Source organism: Schistocerca americana, chromosome 5 (genome assembly GCF_021461395.2).
Source record: "Schistocerca americana isolate TAMUIC-IGC-003095 chromosome 5, iqSchAmer2.1, whole genome shotgun sequence".
Taxonomy (NCBI): domain Eukaryota; kingdom Metazoa; phylum Arthropoda; class Insecta; order Orthoptera; family Acrididae; genus Schistocerca; species Schistocerca americana.
The window spans coordinates 17603828-17625867 of record NC_060123.1 but is presented as its reverse complement, the minus strand read 5'-3'; the positions used below and the strand labels follow the sequence as shown (position 1 = coordinate 17625867).

Below are 22040 nucleotides of genomic sequence, written 5' to 3'. Positions count from 1 at the left end.
CGGTAAAAGTAAAATATTTATGTTAGTAGCTAGTTTCGTAATGGAAAAAATGAAACGTATTCATATGATGCGGGCTATAACTTGAAAGTAATTGCATACGCGGAAGAACATGGAAAGAGAGCAGCTGAGTGGCATTTCAGCTCTCCAACAACAGGAAAACAATCCGCGATTGGAGGGATAGTAAAAACAACTGAAAAAATGAGGACTGAAAGCAAAACAGCAGAAACTAGAAGATGACGTACTGAAATGCTTTCAAGAACGCCGTCAAAATGGCGATGAAGTTAATACAAAATTGTTTCAAATACTCGCTCGTAAGCTAGCGCTAGAGAGGACCTTTAAGAGTGGAGTTGGTTGGAGTTACAAGTTTGTGAAGCGTCATGGACTTCACATGCGAACCAAAACTAAAATATCTCAGAAAAAGCACAAAAATATGAAGAGAAAATATTATCTCTCCATTACTTTATTAAACAATATCGAAAGAAACCCAGTGTGGAACAAAGCCATATAGCGAATATGGACGAAACTCCTTCAACATCTGATGTGCCGAGTAACAGAACTGTTGCAATGAAAGGTGCTAAACCGAAAGTAAAAAAGAAGTGGAAATGAAAAAAATATACTATACTCTTGTCTTCTCGTGTTGTGACGACGGTACTAAACCTAATCCAATGCTCATTTTCAAGTGAAAAACAATGCCAGAACTTCCTGAAAATATCGCCAGGTGTCGTTGATCACATACACCATAAGGGCTGGATGGACGGGGCTGGTGTGAAATTATGCATTAACAGAGTGTGGGAGAGAAAGAAAGATGCTCTATTGAAGAGGGGTTCTCTTCTTGTGCCAGATCAGTTTAGTAGCCATTTGAAACATTCTGTGAAAGAGAAATTGAGACAGGGAAATACAGAGCCTGCTGTTATTCCGGGAGGACTAACTTCACAACTGCAACATCTACATCTACGTCTACGTGATTACTCTCCTATTCACAATAAAGTGTCTGGCAAAGGGTTCAATGAACCTTCTTCGAGCTGTCTCTCTACCGCTCCCCTCTCGAATGGTGCGCGGGAAAAACGAGCACTTAAATTTTTCTGTGCGAGCCCTAATTTCCCTTATTTTATAGTGATGATTATTTCTCCCTATGCGAGTGGGTGCCAACAGAATGTTTTCGCAATCGGAGGAGAAATCCGATGATTGAAATTTCGTGAGAAGATCCCGTAGCAACGGAAAACGCCTTCGTTTTAACGATAGCCGCTCCAATTCGCTTATCATGTCTGGGGCACTATCTCTTCTATTTCGCGATAATACGGAAAGGAGCTGCCCTTCTTTGAACTTTTCCAGTGTCATCCGGATGCGACATCGCACAGCAATACTCCAAGATTGGGCGGTCAATCGTGGTGTAAGCAGTCTCTTTAGTAGCCCTGTTGCACCTGCTAAGTGTTCTGCCTGTGAATGGCAGTCTTTGATTTGCTCTACCCACGACATTATCTATGCGATCGTTCCAATTTAGGTTATTTGTAATTGTATTTAGTTGAATTTAGATCCTTCAGATTTGTGTGACGTATTGAGTAATCGAAATGTAGCGGATTTCTTTTATTACTCATGTGAATAACTTGAGGGCCAATTGGTACTTTTCGCACCATGCAGCTAACTTATCTAAATCATTTTGCAATTCGTTTTGGTCATCTGATGACTTCGCAATACTGTAAATGACAACATGATCTGCAAAACATATAATAGGGCTACTCATTGTCCCCTATGTCGTTAAGATATATCAGGAACAACAGAGGGCCTGTAACACTTCCTTCAGAAACGCCGGATATTACTTCTGTTTTACTCGATGACTTTCTGTCCATTATTACGAACTGTGACTTTTCTGAGAGGAAATCATGAATCCAGTCGCACCACTGAGGTGGTATTCCATAAGCACGCAGTTTGGTTGGAAGTCGCTTGTGGGAAACGGTGTCGAAAGCCTTCTTGAAATCTAAAACTATGGAATCAATTTGCCATCTCCTGTCGATAGCACTTATTACTGCGTGAGTGTAAAAAGCTAGTTGTGCTTCAAAAGAACGATATTTTCTGAATCGGTGTTGACTATGTGTCAATAAATCGTTTTCTTCGAAGTAATTCATAATGTTCGAACACAGTATATGTTCCAAATCCTAATGCAGGTCGACATTAGGGATATGGACCTGTAATTTAGCGGATTGCTCTTGCTTCCCTTTTTGGGTATTGGTGTGACTATCAATTTTCCAGTCATTAGGTACGGATCTTTCTGTGAGCGAGTGGTTGTATATAATTGTTAGATATGGAGCTATTGTATCAACATACTCTGAAAGGAACCTGACTGATATATAATCTGGACCGGAGTCCTTGCCTTTATTAAGTGATTTAAGGTTCTTTGCTACACCGAAGATATGTGCTACTACGTTTCTCAACTTGGTAGTTGCTCTTTATTGGTATTCAGGGCTATTTACTTCGTCTGCTTTGGTGAAGGAGTATCGGAAACCCATGTTTAATAACTCTGCTTTAGTGACACTGTCATCAGTGACTTCACCGTTGTTATCAGGCAGTGAAGGTATTGATGGCGTCTTGCCACTGGTGTGCTTTATGGATGGCCAGAATCGCTTTAGGTTTTCTGCCAAATTACGAGACAGAGTTCTGTTGTGGAAATTATTAAAAGCATCTCGCATTGAAGTTCACATTATATTTCGAACTTCTGCAAAGCATTGCCAATCTTGGGGATTTTCCATTCTTTTAAATTTGGCGAGCTTTTTTCGTTGCTTCTGTAACAGCGATCTGACCCTTTTTGTGTATCATGGGGGATCAGAAACATCACTTATTAATTTCTCGTATGTCTCTCAATTGCCGTCGATATTATCTCTCTGAAATCATTCCACATCTGTATATCAGCTTTTTTAAATAGGTGTACATTGCGTGTCTTGCGTTCAACCTCTTGATGTGTCGATAAATGAGACATTTAAAGTACATATCAGAGAGGAATGGAACATATGGATGATGGATGGAACCTAACATGAATTCACGCCGAAGGGAGCTTTGAAACGACCTTCAATTAAATAAGTGTGTCAGCGGATGAAACCGTCGTGGTCTAGAGTGAGAGGAGACGTTATTGTTGAATCTTTCAAGAAGTGGGGCATAAGTAACGCTCTCGATGGCAGTGAAGACCATCTTATATATGAAGAGGACAACGACAGCGATAAAAAAGAAGAAGAAGGAAGTTTATATGTAAATTTTCAGGGATTTTAAAGATCAGTTCCGTTGTATAAACCAAGAATTTCTTGTAAGCCTGGCTTTGCAATCTGTAAGTAGGCTGTAATTTCTTAGACTTTCCCGGCGATTTGATGACATCTCGTGGAAATCGGGTATTCTGCCGGATATCAGCGTCTTCCAAACACGATATTTCGACGTCATTACTTGACGTATTCATCAGGTGTTCCCTGAAACTGGGAACACCTGATGAATACGTCAAGTAATGACGTCGAAATATCGTGTTTGGAAGACGATGATATCCGGCAGAAAACCCGATTTCCACAAGATGTAAGTAGGCTCTTTAGGTTTTTATATTGGTAAACCCACGTAGCGCTCTGTATGAAAATCACTGGCTGTGCTGTGTGCAGTCTGTGGCTGGGTTGCATTATTGGAAAATTGTTATTGAGGTGTTGGCCAGTTGGATGTTAACAGCGCGTAGCGTTGCACAGGGCAGTAGTGGCGCCCGCTGTATTGCAGTAGTTTGAGTAACGAAGATTTTTGTGAGGTAAGTGATTGATAAAAGGTATAGGCTAATCTTAGTCAGGGCCTTTCTTTTGTAGGGATTATTGAAAGTCAGATTACGTTGCGCTAAGAATATTGTGTGTCAGTATAAGCACAGTCATGTATAATTTTTCTTAGTAATAAAAATGGCAAAAATGTTATTTTTTAAGAAAATTGCTTAAAGGTTAAGGTGTGTCTTATAGTCTGCAGCGTCTTGTAGTCCGTAAAATACGGTACTTGTCCTCCAGTTTAGAGACAGACTATACCCTTCGCCACGTGCGTTAAGGTTCCTGGCGTAGACGTGAATCACGCTGACGCCGGTAACAGCCTCACAGCCTTCGCCTCGACGATCACGAGCCGCGACTGCCCGTGCTTAATCCGCAGCCTTATTCCGCGGGGATCTCGCCTGCCTGAGATGACAGCCCGCCGCTGGCGCCAGTCTTCGTCGCGCCCGTGTCGCGCCAGGATTACACGCTGATTAGCGCTATTCCATAAACGGCCGGGTCTCTGTGAACGCAGACGAGCATCCGTCGCGTAAATCAGCCGGTGTGTGTGGGAAGAGCGGCCGCGTCACGGAGTTCATCAGACGGAGAGCGCCGACGCCGACGCCGACGCCGACGCCCCAGTGTGCTGCGCCGCTGTGTGGTGCGGTGTGGCGCCAGATGAGCGCGGAGTAATTGCGACGCCCCGCCCCACCCCGCCTCGCGCTGCCCCGCAGCCCCCGCAGAGAACCGCCCACGTCGGCGGCTGCGCGCCTTTTGTCTAGCTCTCTCCGCCGGAAGACGAGCCCGCGTCCCACGCACCCGGCGCCCACTTCGTTGATGAGAAAGAAGCGAAAAGAAATACGGGGCAACGCCGAGCCGTGTGCCGGCGGCGGCGGCGACGGCGGCGGCGGCGGCTCCCTCAAGCGCTCGCACACACGACGGGGCCCGGGAGCGACGAGAAAATGTCAGCGGTACTCTGCCAGGTGTGTGGGACCCCAGTTTCTTTTTTTTTAAAAAAAAGAAAAGAAGACAGCGCATACGCAGAGAAGATTCGAGAAGTTGCCGAGTTGGAAGCTAATTTCTTAGAAATTTATTATATCATTGTTCATTGTTAGTTTTTACTCGTACCCCCACGACAAACATTTAAGAATCGAACTCCCATGCATAAAACACCTGGCTTAACAGCTACTTCAGAATATCAGATGTTATGGCTATAAAACCATTCTGGTTGCAGTCACGGAAAAGGCAGTTTTTCACGAACCTAGATGTTAATATCTCCTGTGTTGCATGGCAGCATCACATGCTGTACTGAAAGATTCCTGTATCCATGCAGCAGAACGAAGTTATAAGTGGAGAAACGCACGACAGCTCCATAATTAGGTTCCATGTCAAAACAGCACATATTCAGTATGCAAGAAGACATGTTCAGCACACTGATAGCCGGCCGGAGTGGCCGAGCGGTTCTAGGCGCTACAGTCTGGAACCGCGCGACCGCTACGGTCGCAGGTTCGAATCCTGCCTGGATGTGTGTGATGTTCATAGGTTAGTTAGGTTTAAGCAGTTCTAAGTTCTAGGGGACTGATGACCTCAGATGTTCAGTCCCATAGTGCTCAGAGCCATTTTTTGAGTACACTCATAATGCAAAAGCTTCCAGTCAGCATATCTGAATGCCAAATTTGTGATACCTTACAGCAGTGACAGGGCTTCTAGAGGTGGTGACCAGACGGGAAAACGACGGTAAATGAAACCATAACTTCCCAACTGTTTGGCCTAGCCACTCCAGCCTGCTGTGTATCCAGAGCCAGGAGTGCTGCCATTTGAAAAATATCAAACAGCGTAGGTTACATATATGCCGCCTAATTTAGATCCTTAGTCACCGTGTTCGTTTGTGCACAGTACAACCAGTTAGGCGGTAGCTGCCAGGCACTACTCATCAGAAAATCAGAAATTTGTGGTAAGGTCTTATGGGACCCAACTGCTAAGGTCATCGGTCCCTAAGCTTACACACTATTTAATCTAACTTAAACTAACTTACGCTAAGGAGGACACAGACAGCCATGCCCGAGGGAGGACTCGAACCTCAGACAGTAGTTATTCATCACAAGGAGAGCACTTGCAGACCAATACGAACCAGCCTGCAGGCACTACACAAACTTCCTGTCGTAGCTGCAGGCCTCTGCCTGAGCCACTCTGTGCGTAGTCCACTTGCCACTCACTGGGTAACACACATCTGCTCACAGCCGCCTCCCTGGCGTGCTGCGGGTTTGAGCCTGAATAGTCTAGCCCCAGTGAGACACGGGTTTCAGCCTGGCTCATCTAGCTGCCCAGACAACCCCGCTCGAGCAGTGTCACTGTCCATTGCCACATGCGGACGTACACTAACTAACCAAAACATTACGATCACCTGCTTAATAAGTTGTTAGTCCATCTTTGGAACGCAATACGTCATCTATTCTGCGTATCATGGATTCGACAGTTTGTTGGTAGGTTTGTGGAAGCATGTCGCGCCAGATGTCTACACACACGCCTTAAAAGTGGGCTGCTGATTTGCGTACGCGGTGATGGTGCCCGATAGCGACACAAATGGATTCCGCTGGCTTCACCTCAGCGAATTTCTTGGCCAAGATATCAACGTGCGTACAGTGTGATGCTCCTCAACACTATCACTACAGGATTGTTCTTTTATGCATGGACAACTGCCCTGTTGGAAGATGACACTGCCAGCTACTACTACAGGTCCCATGCAGGAGCAGCACAATTTCTGCCACAGTATAATACTGCTTGATGTGGTGCACATACTGAACCGCTGTTCGCGTCTATGACGGCATTTCTGGAGACGACATCTATCTGGTGTAGCAAAATTTGATTCATCCAACGAGGCGACACGTTTGCATTGATCCACGGTCCAGTCTCTATGATCCCATGGCCACTGAAATTGTAACTGAAGATGTCGTTGTGGACATGTGAACATGTAAGGGTCGTCTGCCGTGGGGCCCCATGTTCAACAATGTATGTGAACGTTGTGCTCCAGAACACTTATTCGTGCGTCACAATTGTGCTCTTTCAGCAGAAATGCAACAGATCGACACCTACTCTGCTTCACAGAGCAGGAAAGCCTCCAAATCCCACGTTCTGTGGAGAGTCGTGGACGTCCAACCACTTATCACCCGGCGGTAATTTCACTGCCATTCTACCGCTTTCCATAGATGCTCACTGTAGTAGTACATGAACTATCACAGCGATTGAACATTCGACCAGCTACGCCATCTTAGAAATACTCGTTCACAGGCTCCGGGTAGTAATACCACCTTTGTCAAAGTCACTTATGTTAGTAGATTTCCCCTTTTGCGGCCTGTATCGTGGTTAGAAAGATTCCCCATCCGTCTTTGATCCACTTATATACTTTTCTCACCATGTTACGTTCCCGCAACCCCACCAGGCGTCATCCAAACTCGCGACGGGCAGTGGTCGTATTGTTTTGGCTTATCAGTATATGTTGCTGCTGTTCTTCACGCAGGAAGAGCACATGTCATTACCACCGGCCATGCGGGAAACCGCGGCTTCAGCCTGCATTCCCAGGGTGCTTTCCACCACAGCTACAGTAGGTCAGCAGCAGCCACTGCTACCTTAGGTGGCCCATTATCAATAGCTGCCGCCGCACAACGTCAGCATTCTTCTACTGTGTCATTGCAGCACTCAACAACAGCTGTCATTGCAAACGCACTGGAATGCTTCAGCGGCCATTACCGACTAGATCAGGGAGGCCACCGAATCCTCCTCTTCCTTTGATTCCGTCACTGTCTCTGTAATAAATAGAAGATTTTCTTAACCAGTAGTATTTCTCCTATGTGCGACCATAGGACACCTACTACCACCAATGTATCTCACTGCAGTACACTAGATCCTGCTATACCAGTAGTGCAATTCGCTCGCGACCATAGGCGTCACGTTCCCGAACCTTACATGACGACAGAACTGGTTAATGCAATTTTAACGTCCATCATCCATGGAGAAGACAGTTGAGCTACTACGGACAATGGGGTTGTGAACGCCATCACTAACTCCAATTTGCAGATTAGACGGCATAATGCAGTGAGTGGGCTTACTGTTTCGTTACCGTTCACTAATCATGCACACGAAGATGGCAGAGATAATGGTATGCCACAGGAATATAAAAGTGCAGTTTGTGAAGGTTAATAGACCTGCCGGCCTTTCACAGGGGAAACAGTACTGGCATGCGGCCGGTGAGATCCACGTACAGCAACCTGTTAGATTACAATGCATCTTGTGCACTGTCAGCGCTTCTTAAGTGTAGTATGTTTGCCACTATTTTCATTCTGTCGACCAGTGTTCAGAATCAAGATGAATGATTCAGCGCAAAAGTTATAAACATCCTGTAGATATTTTAGAGTGCCTGTCGTTTCCTTGCTTTTCTTCTTCTTGTGAGTGCTTGTAATTTTTTTACAGGTAAATATTTTGCAATGTCAGCGTCAGGTATGTAGGGTGTTTCCTCACAAGGGGCATTTCAAGCTTTGACAGAGCAAGTAAAGATGCTGACAGCAGATGACATACAGTTACACAAGAAACTTGCCGCAGTAGAAGAAGCAAAAGCTTCATCCATTATAGCTGCACCACGGTTAGATTCAACTGTTGCCAGTCCGACTAGCAATATTTTGGGCAGGATAACCAAGTATCTGCTGGCGTTCAAGGGTGACTTAGAAGCAGCCACAGTGCTGGGCGTCTGGACATACGAAAAGCTTTAGCAGATGCCCAGGCTACGCTTAATGTATCACGATGGTTTCCAGAAAGCATATATATTCTGGCAGCTGAATGAACCACAATAGTACTAAGTTCTTTTGAGAGGAGCTCAGTCGTGAAGCGTTAATATAAGTAGAGAGTATTTTGGACAGGATCAGAAAAATAAATGCTCAAAGCTATAGGTTCATGGAAAGCACAAAGGCAGACATGATTACTTTTCATGAGGCTGAACATAAAGCGTTGGATGGTTTTTTAAGGCTACTTCCACGCGAGTCGATCAAGAGAGCGCTTATGGAAGACCCAAAGGATTTGACTGCCGCCAGTAGGGTAGCTATGCTGCTAGAAGAGGTATATGTGGCGACAGAAATACAGGAAAAAGAGGCGTGTTTTCTACACACATAGAGTACTATAGATATGTGTGCACAGGCCACATTCGGAAGCAGTGTCGCAGCCACAATGCAATATGTGCAGAGTGGTAGGTCACAGTAAACAAGACTGTAGGAATAAGAAACAACATGGGCAGGGACAAAATAGATGGTCGCTAAACACCAACAGGGCTTACGGATCTGCCGGGTTGTGTTTCCAATAAATTTCAACATTATGAAGACGTATATGGAGGGGTGGAGGGGGAGTTTTGCTTAGATGGTACAGAACATTAGCTACTATTAGACACAGGGGAATATGTCCGTGACGAATGTGGACTTCTTGGGCAGGAGGAGACTGAACTCTCCACGTAATTACATGTAATAGAAAATAATATGTGACATCACTTGTTCAACGATGCTCAGTTTTCGCATTGGAGCAAAGCATTTCCGAAAGAATGTGGAAGTTTTTCTCCTTGTACATGTGGGGTAGTGTGCAATCTTGGGGTCAGATTCCTTAAGCAGACATCACACAAAAAATTAATCTCACACAGTACACCGTTAAACTTAATCGAGCACTGTTCGACTTGCAGAGACTGCTATCAACGATATACTGTTGCAACATGCACCTGTCATAAGAGCAGAAACAAGTAAACTACAGTTGTTAAGAGTCAGTTCATTGGATAAGTGTCACAGGACGCAGAAGAATTTGAATAAGTGAGGTCAGAGACCTACCGAGCAATATCTTCCATATAGTAGAGCCATTGATAGACAATGATGAGATACATACATGGCATTGTTTTACACATACGAGCATTGCTCATATGCAAGACAGCTGGGAACGTGTGGTTTCTATCAGTAAGGATAATTTCAGCACCACATGTAGTGATTTTAACAAAAGGGTTGTTAGTTACAATATGGACGTTCTGGGTGAGAACAATTTAGACAGATCAAATTTGGATGTCAGCCTTAAGCAAACTGTCAACACAGCAGCATTAATGTCAAAATATTAGCATTTCAAGGGAGAAGACAGGATAGCTATAGAGAAGTTATTCATAAAGTTTCCTGATTCTTTCATTCTAGAGGGCTAATGCTGGCAACCCCCATAACATGGCAAAGAATCCTAATTGAGGGCAAAACTCCTGTGTATCAAAAACCGTACAGAGTATGCCACCATTTTCATCCAATAACGGAGGAGTTTATTTATCAGCAATTGAATAATGGCATTATCCATGCGGAGTACTAGTTGTTACTGTGCACAAGAACTCGTTAAGAAGTACAAAAAAATTGAGGTTTTGTTGTGATTATCGTTATTTGAACGCTAAAATGATGACAGATGCACGTCCAGTACCAAATATTGTGAAAAGGCTAGACAACTTCGATCAATGCAAATACTTTTCCACAATAATCCTGCAAGACTGGTTACCGTCAGTTGGAAGCAGGGGCGGAGCATTGGCCAAAAACTGCATCTACTATCTCCTGGGGTCATTACCAATAATGGTGAATGTCATTTTATTTAAACGCTGCATTGGCCACATTTCATCGATTTCTAGATTTATTGTTAAGAAGTCTAAAGCCTGATTAGTATCGTCTTTTCCAAGGATATGAAGGAATGCACAATCCAAGTAGACGAATTTTTTAAAATGTTGCACTCAGCAAACTTAATGGTGAATACTGGTAAGTGCCACTTTGAGTTAACAGAAGTGACTAACTATGCCATGTGATTACCCAATCTGAGAATGATACATGCTGTGCATGATATCCCCCCCTCCCATCCCACAGACTACTAAATAGCTACAGTCATTTACAGGATTTGCCAACTGAAATAGAAAATTTGTGATGAAACATGTGGGTGCTGCCAGACCACTGACACACTTATTAAAGAAGGATGTAGATTTTCATGGGCAGCTGAATATCAAGCCACATCTGAGAAAATAAAGGAGGCACTAATAACTAGCTCTGTATTAGTACGTCCAAATTGCAAGCAGCAATTTATTTTGTTCTGTGATATTAGTGGCAGTATAGTAGTGTGTGTTTTAAGCCAGAAAATAAATAGGAAAGAGCAGTCAGTAGCTTAAACGCCTGGACAATTAAGTAAAGCAGAAAAAAGTTATGCATCCACGGAAAAGGAGATGTTGAGTCTAACATCTACAGTCACATACCTCAGATGTTATCTGTATTTCAGGGAACTGCGAGTCTTAACTGACAACACAGCGTTAAAATGTCTATTAAAGTAAAAGATCTTTGAAGCAGGTTGAGTTGATGAACATTAAAATTCAACGAATTCGACTTTTTAGTAATTCGCAAACCTAGCAGGAAGTAAGGTAATGCATACTGACTATGAAGAAAGAATGGTGTAATAAGAGCACATGTCTGGAACCTTACAGAATGGCAGAATGTGTGAACTATTGACACAGACTTCAAGCTATTCAAAACACATCCACAGTTCACTATTCACAATGGATTGCTATGTAGCACAATGAAGCTTGGTCCATGAATCATGGTGCTTGCTGCACTACGAGAATAAGTGCTGAAATATGCTCATAACTATATGCCATCTGGCCACGGACGACAAAGAACAACTTACTGTAGGATAGCCGATTGGTTTAGGAGAGAACACAAGGGAAGGATGTCAACTAGTATATGGAAATTGTGTACCACATGTACAACATGCTGATTTAACCTATGAACAAGTACTGCTTCAGACATTACCAGTGGTGTTCAAGCCAGTTGAAATGGATGGGATAGACGTCTTGGGCCCATTTAGGGTACAGCCACTACATGTTGACTGGTTGAGACCTTATTTTGCCGTATATTGTACTGACAGCCATTCGAAATCAGCAAGAAAATACAGTAGCACAAGCAATGATTAACTGCTTATTGAAGTTTGGCATCCCCAATACGATTATTCCTGATTGGGGCATAAACTTCATGTCAGAGCAAATGAAACAGATGTGTAAACTGTTACGATTAATAGTCACCATAACGACTGGGATGTTTACCTACACAGTGTCGTTTCTGCATATAATTCAAAGATCGATGATAGTGTTGTGCTCTCAACATACAAGACGGTATATAGAAAAAATATGCCATCATATTTTGATGTTATTAAACATAAGATATGAAAAAGTAGCTAAAATTTGGCTCAAACACTAAAAGACGTGTGAAAGCAGGTGTGGAAGGTAAACACTAAGGAACCCAGGTGCCAAGAGAAAAATGGGATGGTGTACTGCTATGTTACCAGAGTATAGAGTAGGCCTATAAGTAATGTTAATAAGCACCTACTTACTTCAACATTAATAGTGCATAAGGCACCTGATGGAGCGGAGTGTACTGCTGGTACCACTGTCTGATACTCCATTTCTTGTTCCATTCGTGAATTTCGCAAGGGAAGAGTGACTGTCAATAAACCTCTGTATTAGCTCTAATTTCTCTCATTTCGGGACGTATAGGGAAGGAAGTAGTCTGTTTTACGACTCTTACTGGAACGTACCCTCTCGGCATTCAATAGTACACCACTACTTGATACACAATGCCACTCTCGTAGCGCCTGCCACTGGCGTTTGTTGAGCATCTCTGCTGGTTGAGTCTCGACTAACCGAGCCTTGAAGAAACGCATAGCACTTGGTTGGTAACAGTGCCATAATGATGAGCAGTATTCAAGAATCAGCCGAATAATTGCTCAGTAAGCCACTTCTTCCGTGGATCTGTATTTCCTTAAAATTCTTCCTATGAATCTCAATCTAGCATCTTCCCTTCACACTATTTTCTTTATTCTGTAATTCCACATAAGATCGCTCCGCATGGTTACCCCTTCATATTTTGCTGTAGATTCTGTTTCCAGCAATTTTTCATGAGTTGTGTAGTTTTACCATGTCAGCACAGTATGTTACATCTGTTTTCCTTCAGAGTCAACTACTAATCCTTACACCAATCTCAGTCCTGTGCAGGTCCTTTTGTCAAACGTTACAGTCTCCTAGGGTTGCTACCTTCCTGTAGGCAGCCGCTTCGCCTGTGAATAGCCTTAAAGAACTTCCGACGTATTCTACTAGATAATTTATATTTATTCTAAATGTTAATGGTACTATCGCCTTTACTTGCGGTATTCCTAAAATTACTTTTACATCGGTCGATTTTATTCCTTTAAGAGCGACGAGTTGAGCTCTCTCTGTGAGAAAATCTTGAATCCAGTCACCAATGTGGCCCGACAACCGGCAAGCTCGTAGTTTTTTTTCGCTAAACGGCAGTGTGTCACAGTACTGAGTGCCATCGCGAAGTCCAGGTAGGCGGACTAAACCTGAGCGCTGATGCCTGCCGCGCTGTGCATCTGATGGAGCGAGCTGGCTTTCCCAAGATCCCTGTTTGTTAAATCCGTGTTTATTTTTATGGAGAAGATTTTCGTTTACCAGTGAGGATAAAAATGTCACATAACCCTACAACAGATTAACATCAACGATATAGCCTTAAAATTACGTGCATCTGTCCTATGATCCTTCTTGAAAACAGTAATGACCCGTGATTTTTTTCAGTCGTTAAGTACCCTTCGCTGCCCCAGAAGCCTGCGATAAGCTATTGCTACTAGGGTACAATTTTTTTTTTTTTTTTTTGCATAGTCTCTGTAGAATCTAACAGTATCTCATCTGGCACTGATACCTTTCCACCACTAAGCGATAGAGGGTGCTTTATTATTCCGCGATCACTTATCTGAATATCTACCATTCCGATGTTCTTACGAATGAAAGGAGGGACTGTATTACGATCTGCCATGGAAAACAGTTTCTGAAGGCCAAATTCCCTGAGTGAGATTATTTCGATTCTTTTACTGTTTTTATAATTAGCTTTTTCAGTCAGATCGTTTGGCCAAATTTTACTTTCAGAGTCATTGAGGGCTTCTCTCAGTGTTCTCTTCGCTTCGTTCAGCTCGTCAGCGAGGTTTTGACTTCCCTTGAATCTTTGATAAAACTCTCTTTGTTTACATAGCGGTTTTGTAATACGGTTATTAAATCTAAGAGGTTCCTTCCTATCCCTTCAGACATTGTTCGAAACAAATTTTTCTAAGGCATATTGAACGATGCTTTTGAAGTTTTTTACCATTTCCGCTCTACATCTTCGTCTCTTCCACCGATCATTTGATGTTGACTACGCCGATACTCATCAGTTTGTATTCTGTCACTGTTGCTAAGGAAACACGAAAAAACTAACATCGTGATATCAAGGACCATACCAATTTGTAGAAAAACCGTTACTAGTAAACACTAAGTTACTATTGACAAAGCGGACAACCATTGTCCTGTGTTCATTATGCCTTTAAAGCTTCTTTGGAAACTTTACCACTAGTGCCAGTAATATTGCCACGACAGAAGCTATAGGACAAGAGCGCAAGTAAACAATCAGAAACTCGTTGCTGGCGGCGCGTGATATACCCTATGAACTCAGGTGACGCACATAAGGAAGTCGTCTTATTTGTATAGCTTGGGAATATTTATTGTACATGACTATTTATGTGCGAGATCCACAGCATATGTGAGTGTGGTGGTAGATTACATTGTGTTCGTATAGTTTTCTTATTTTTCTGTGGTTGTTATTTTTTGCTAGCATGGGGAGATGCATGTTTTCATGTTGATATGTTTCCTAGTGACAGGCTTAGCAGGCAATGCAAAGCTTGGGTAGAACAAAGTTAAACAAGCGTAACAGAAAGAGTTGTGTCGTTATTGGTATGTAACAGCGGAGATTGGGTGTCCAGTTTTTTAGAGGGGAAAGAGACAGCGATGTTGATTCCTTTTCCCCAGGTGGCGTTGCTAATTTCATCGCTATTCTCATTTCTGCTAATTTTCGTTACTTTTGTCTTTCTTCTGTTTACTCTGAATCCATGTTTTGCACTCTTTAGACTGTTCCTGCCATTCAGCACATCCTGTAATTCTTCTTCACATTCACAGACGACAGCACTGCCATCAGCGAATCTTATTATTGATATTCTTTCACTCTGAATTTTTCTCACTCTTGAATCTTCTTTTATTTCCGACAATGCTACTTCGATGTATAGATGGTACAGTAGGGCCAATGACTGCACCGCTGTCTTACACCCATTTTAATCGGAGCACTTCTCCTATTCTTTTCACAGTCTCGAACCTCTAGGACCATTCTACTTTGTGGAATACTCTCTCCTACGAGCGTGATCTCATTTTTCTTCAGTGTTGCTTCCACTCTCAAGCGGAACGTCAGAAATGCCTCTCTGGTGCCTTTAATTTTCCTAAAGCCCAACTGATTATAATTTAACAGATCCTCAATTTTCTTTTCTATTCTTCTGCTGCCGAGCGAACTCCAATGTTTCCGATTTTGTTGTTGCGGTCATGAAGAAATTTGTCTGTGGGATTAAGCTGTACGTTGCCCGACACCTGCCGGAACGTACTGTCTTGCAACGTCAATACAGAACCTCTCCGTGATGCAGGGTCACGGGATGATGAGCAGTACTCAGTGAAGCAAGTGGTTTGTAAGCCACGGTTTGTAAGCAAGTGGTTTGTAAGGCTGAATTACGTTTCCTTCAAACTCTTCCAGTGAATTTTCGACTGTTATCTTCTTTATTGTTATACTGTTATGTTACTTGTTTCACGTCGTCATACCCTTTTATGTTCTTCCGAATGGTTACTCCTAGGTATTTTACAGGAGTTATTGTTTCCATTGATTTGTCACCGATAGCGTAATCGAACAGTAATGGATTTTTTCGTCTGTTTGTGTAGAATACGTTACACTTGTTTACTTTTATTTCAACGGCCAGTTCTGCATCTATCATCTATTCTCCTTACGTCTTCTTGCAATTCAGTGAAATATTCTGGCATTGCTACGTTACTAGTAACAGCCCCATGGAGGTTCCTACGTTACTGAGTGGATCAGTTAACCTTCTGCCTATCAGGCCCGTGATGTTTAGATTGACATAAATTGACAGTTATGATGTGAACGACTTCTGAGGTATAAATACTTTAACAAAAATACCTATTTAAAGGTCACATTAAAAAAACACAATTTTTCTACTTTTGCTGGTGGCTTTTATTCTTATTGCAAATTGGCGCATGGTCTACAGACAACAGAAAAATGTTCCGAGAATTCCGGTTTGGTGCACTTACAGCAGGTAATCTGACTTTTACTGTCTTTCTTCGACGCACAATATGTACATCTTCCCATTTTCTTAGCTGGTAGTTTCACTTCATGGATCCGGTACCCTTAATGAATTCATTGACTTCTTTACCGATGCTGGTTGCATTCCTAAATTGATGATGAAAGTTCGACGTCTCATTTTTTTATTGGTAGCCAGCATCAACGAAATTTTGTATGAATTCACTGCACTTACATCGATCCTATTGAGGAAAATCGCCAATGGCCAGCACCTTGTTTTTTCTTAATGCTCTGGCATTGCGACTTCTCGTCCATGGTATCATTTTGCCCCCTTGTGGCAGTGCATGTCATTATAACTTCGGGTTTCTGGTCACGGAGAGAGCTAAGGACACTGAAAACTTTCTCTTTCTTACGAAAATAAGAGCCTATTATCACATGTGGTTGAAAACCAAAGAATGTAGAGTACACTTTACGTCCTTCAGGTGTGATGAAATCGCCATTCAGTCCGCCTTTGTTTTTCCGGACAGTACCGATTAGTGTCAGATCAACAAGAAATCAGGTAAATCGAGAGATGCGAAAAAATTATCACATGTGATATTACGTCCGGGTTTTTCATGTTCAGTCATGAAGGTTTTCACTACATTCTCTTCGCACGGCTCCGGTCTCTTTCTCCTTCCCCCAGTACATTTCCATCTTCCAGCAGTAGCTTGATGCACTGTCACATATGGCTCACAACTTTGTTCCACATCTACCAGGTTTTAATGTGATGCGTTATCGATAAAATGGACGGCGACATCCAACATGGCCAACATTTTATCTACGGTCAGACACCGTTCTGGAATGTAGGCATCAATAAGAGTAATTTCACGTACCCGAAGAACTTCTCTGATTCGTTACATTTTGTCACTTCGTCACACTGCTGCATTGTCAAAGCACAACACCCTTCAGAATAGCACGGAAGCGGTTGCGAGACATGGTTTCATTGAACAGTGATTGGCCACTTTCATCACTCCAAAGCTGACTGATACCCGCATTCCCTGACTTGTAAACTCCAGTCAGGATCAGAACACCAAGAAATTTTTTCGTTTCATGCATATCTACAACCACTCAGTCCTTCTAAACTATTCGACCTTCCCTTTTGGTTCACATACACATTTTGCCAATGAGCGGTAGACGAAAGAACAACATAAAACAAGGTTCTTAGTTATCACAATTCTTAATCGAATAATTTGTAGGTCCTTGGTCTTCTTTCAATACATCTTTTTCGCTCCACCTACCAGAAATTCGATTTTGTGAAGCTAGCCCATATTTCATTCCCATTACGAGAAAAGAAGAAGTCACGATCAACAGAATTTGCATTAAATTGTTCTTCTACATCTTAGTAAAGGTATTCTTCATTATCGTCATCTTTGTGTAGTGCTGAGTTTTCCGCGACATCTATCTCATTATCATCACCACTAGGAGATTCACTGTCATTAGATGGGTTTTCAGAATCAGAAGACTGCTCCAACAATTCCCTTATCTCCTCATCTGATAGTCCTCTTCTCCGTAACATTTTCAGTTTGTAAAACAGACAACTGTTTTGCACCAAAATATACATGTGCTTATCACAAGAAGGACTGTTGAACAATGATAGAATATCAGCGTGTGTCAACAATGGCAAATGACGTAACAGAAGCTGCACAGACAGACGGCTGTTGAAAAATTGCTTCTTGCCCCAAGGGCCTGCGAAGCCCGTAAGGGAGAGAGCACTTTAACACAAAGCCATAGACAAATTCTTGTAATCTTTTCCCAAGATTACGACTAGTTTGACAAACTAGCCAAAGTCTAAAAACGTCACTGAAATAAAATAAATGTATAGTTACTAATAGAGAAGATATTTGACATCACGGACGGCCTCCGAGACCCGACGGTAGGTAAAGGAATATATATATATATATATATATATATATATATATATATATATATATATATTGGAAATGATAACGGTCCTATAATCCTTAGTTGGGAGCTCCTAAAATTATGGTTGTACAATATCCGTCGATTTTCTGTCGTTCAGAGCGACGTGTTGAGTGGTATCTACTCGAAATTCCTGAATCGAATCACAAGCATGGTCAGACGCTCGGTAATCTCGTACGTTTTTTATTAAAAGACTGTAAGAAACTATCTTAAATGCCTTCTTGAAAACAAGTAAGTCAACATCAACCAAGACGCCATTCTGTATTACGTTCTGGATCTCATGGAGGAACAGAGCGAGCTGTTTCAGAAGATAAATGGTTTTTGCAGAGGTAATTTTCATTTTCCAAACCCAACATGAAACATGTGAAGTAATTCTATAAGACATTTAAGTCTGCGATAAGGAGCCTATAGGTATGTGCGTATATTCTATGCACCTTCATGGAAACGGAAATGACCCGCGTTTATCCCAAGAGCCAGGCGACCTTCATTGCTGAGAAGAGTTAGTAAGGGTGCAACTCCTCTAGCATAATGACTGTAAAACCTCGAACGTATCTCACACGGAGTAGATGCCTTTCCAATACTGAGCAATTTTCAATTCCGTCTCACTCCTCTCAGTATCTGGCATTTCGTTCTCAAATACTGGGGCGTACTCTGAAGTCACTCTGAAAGTAGGTCAGAGGTAGGCTTACCATATTTTTTGCGCCCAACCCAGGACATATTTTTGGAATTAATAAATAAATCGCAAACTGGGATAGAGACATGAGAACAGCGTGTACCAGCCTCATATTTATTTTCCTTTTCAGCACACTTATCTTTTAGCTCGACAAAACGTTAAAAGTCTTCAAAACAGAATTATGGCGGCAGCGTTCGCATCTAAAGAATGACCTTCCGGGATATAACAAGATTATTTGCATCCTTAAATTGCTGCAAGCCAGGAGACCGATGAGCCTTAGGGGTAGTGGAATACCCCTAGAGGGGAAACAGTCTGCCATAATTGGATAACCTGGGCAGCCAGAACGCTTCAATTGAACAAAAATTTCTGTAAATTATAGTTCTGATCTTGCCTACGGACGCACTCTGCAGACAGTCCCTCTGCTCACAAAAAAGCGTTGCTCTAGCCGGATACACACTCAAGCCACAGCTGTCATCTTGGTCTGACTGCAGATCATTAAGTACTGGCTGCGGAATACTGTATCCACGAGACATGTGCTGCCACCTTCTAGATATGTACAGGCGCGAAAATCTGCCGTTTGCGACTAATTTTTGATCACCGTCGTAGTTAGTGCAGTTTAATAGAACATTAAGTTCATTTATTCAGTTTTGACTTTCACTAGGCATGTTTTCAGAAACAGTGGTTGTGTTTAGCGATGCGATATGAAACTGCAGTCTCTTTAGCAGTGTACTCCTGATAAATATTTTTCACATCTTTTGCTTTAAAAAAAGTTCTTACGTTTGGTGATGCAGTCCCATGTTTAACCATTTTCACGTGGCCTTTAATATGATTCGTACCTTTATGTGCAAGAGAAAATCCTACAGTACACAGTTTGCAATAAAGACGTTCACTGTTACTTTCATTACACAGTTTCTAAAACTTGTATTCCGCTTGCAGGTTAACACTAAACACACACATTCTGTTGCTCATTGCTACTTGATGAAACAAAACACAAATAAAAAAGATGAGTACGTATATGCGCGTTACTTCACACACGAAAACAAGATGAACACTTTGATTACGCTGTTGTGTTGCCAAATGACTAACAATAAGTGAAAAGTTGCGGTGAACCGGTAGCCACGCCTCCCCGTCGATGTCAGTGCTGGCTGCGAGGTTGTCTGAGAGAGGCTTCGTCGTGAGACAGCGATTAAAAAGACGTTGTCGAACCTATAGATCTAACATTCAAGAAAAAATCCTCGAAAGTCGTAAAACTCTCAAAATCTGGACAATTTTGAAGCTTCCTTGGAAGACTACGTTTCGGTAGTTTTGGTACACTACATAAATAACGTCGTAAGTGGTAGTATTACAGTTAGTACTGGTAACATTGATAAGGAAAGAAACATAAATGAATGTGTTAGAGAGAATCTGGGCGCCGACGATTTTTTTTCACACAGTTAGAGCCACACATCACTCAGTGTTAGAGTACTGAGTAATTTATATCCTTATAGAATATAAATTGCATTTTATATGTAATACTTATTAGCTGATCTGCAACAATGTCTGCGCTTCTATGTAAAACAAAAATATATGGAAATGAAGTCCCATGCTTCTTGACAGAGCGTAGGGGAACGATGCGGGAGACCCGCACTGCCGTACTAGGCAAGGTCGTAATGGAGGTGGTATTTGTTGTTATTTTGTACTCAGTAAAACGGTTCATCATCATGATCAAGGGCAAGTGGTTCTTGTTATTATTGATAAATGCGAAAATTGTTTATGAATTACAAAACCATGTTTTGCATAAGTTCGACAAAATATTGGAACGATGTTTGACCAGTTTTTGTTCTGCTTTTTCATTATTTTATTTTATCCTTTTGTTGAGGAAATTGTGTGTTTAAGCGCTATATAATAAATCTGCATTGTTTTCTTCATTTTTACTATAACAGCCCGTTGTTTCACTTCACAAATCAACAGTTTTTAAATAAAACCTGAATTAAACATTGACAATTTCATTTTTGCTATAATACTTTTTGTTTTTAAGTAACAGACAGAAGCGTAACTATGTAGAACAAAAATGTTGTGTAGGTTACCTGGCCACCTTTTATATCCTCACTCAGTTTCTAGACGGTTCACTGCCTCCTCTTTCTAGGAGAATCTTGAAAGGCACTAATTGCAACTCTAAGAAAGCGATCGTTATGGTGTAACGCCAAATAGCTATGCAACACAACTAACATTCAGGTAACGCGGATATAGACAAATGCTTGTAGGAAAAGTAGTCTCTACTTACTTACGATGGTCTACAGTAAACTATAGTAGTTTTACAGCTCTTATCGTAAAACCGGAGCTACCCAAGAGTGACTCACGACCCGCCCTCGCAGCTTCACTTCTGTCAGTACCTCAGCTCCTACCTTCCAAACTTCACAGAAGCCCTCGTGTGAAATTCGCAACACTCGCACTCCTGGAAGAACGGATACTGTAGAGATATGGCTTAGTTACAGACTTAGGAATGTTTCCAGAGTTAAATTAAGGGGTTTGAGCTATGCTTGGGCAGCTCAGTTAATAGAGCCCTTGCCCCCGAAAGACAAATGTTCCGAGTTGGAAAGTCGGTCCAGTTTACAGTTTTAATCTGCCAGGAAGGTCCACACTCCCCCAGAGAGTGAGAATTTCATCCCGGATGTCGGTGCTACCCCAGGCTAGGACAGCGAGAGCGCCCGCGGCGGACTCACCTGTCGGAGCCGGAGCTCCTCACTCGGCCAGGCAGTAGAGGCGGACCCGGGCCACGCTGTACCCGAGCTGGAGGCCCGCAGGGCGACGCCAGTTTCCCGGCCCCGGCGGCGGCTGCAGCTGCGCCTGCGGGGGCGGCGGCTGCGGCTGGCCCAGCCCCGGCGGTACCTTGGCGGCGCGCGCGCTCGCCCCGCCGCCGTTCCACCCGTACATCTGTTGCACTGCAACGCGTCACGCAACAGCGCTCACTCAGCAACACATGCAGACGATCCAAGCCAAGCTGGGCGGGGGCGGGGGCGTGGTGGGGGCGGGAGGGGCGGGGCACAGCCGTGCTGGGGCGGGGGCGAGGGCGCAGTCGGCGCTGCCCGGCCGCCGTCTGCCATTCTTCCGGGAGCATGCGGCCGAGGGGGCGCCGTGGCGGGCGGCACCAGGACTGGAAACCACTGGCGTGCGGCAGACCTCACGCTTACTGCCAAGTCTACGCACAGGTTTCTCCGGTACAGCGGGGGCTACACCCCTGACCATTATAACTACAGCATCACGAGGGACGGCAAATAAGGGCGTATAGTATAAGAGGAAGGATGTACGATTGAATTTGTACGTGATTTGGGAGCATACAGGACCATGCACAACGAAGAAATTATTCCAGTGGGACGGAAATCCGTAGATGTGATGTCCACGTACAGACAAACAAATGGTTAAAATTTCATAAAAATGAGATAATTTATTCAA

General features: G+C 42.9%; 1 protein-coding gene across 1 annotated transcript in view; it reads right to left on the bottom strand.

The window, feature by feature from the left end:
* LOC124615554 overlaps positions 1-22040 on the bottom strand; it is a 196943-nt gene that overhangs the window by 26429 nt on the left and 148474 nt on the right. The window contains exons 6-7 of the mRNA XM_047143530.1: positions 21477-21521; positions 21311-21428 (exon numbers count right to left, since the gene is read on the bottom strand). Coding sequence (XP_046999486.1) covers positions 21311-21428; positions 21477-21521 — 163 coding nt within the window. The remainder of the gene's footprint in view (positions 1-21310; positions 21429-21476; positions 21522-22040) is intronic.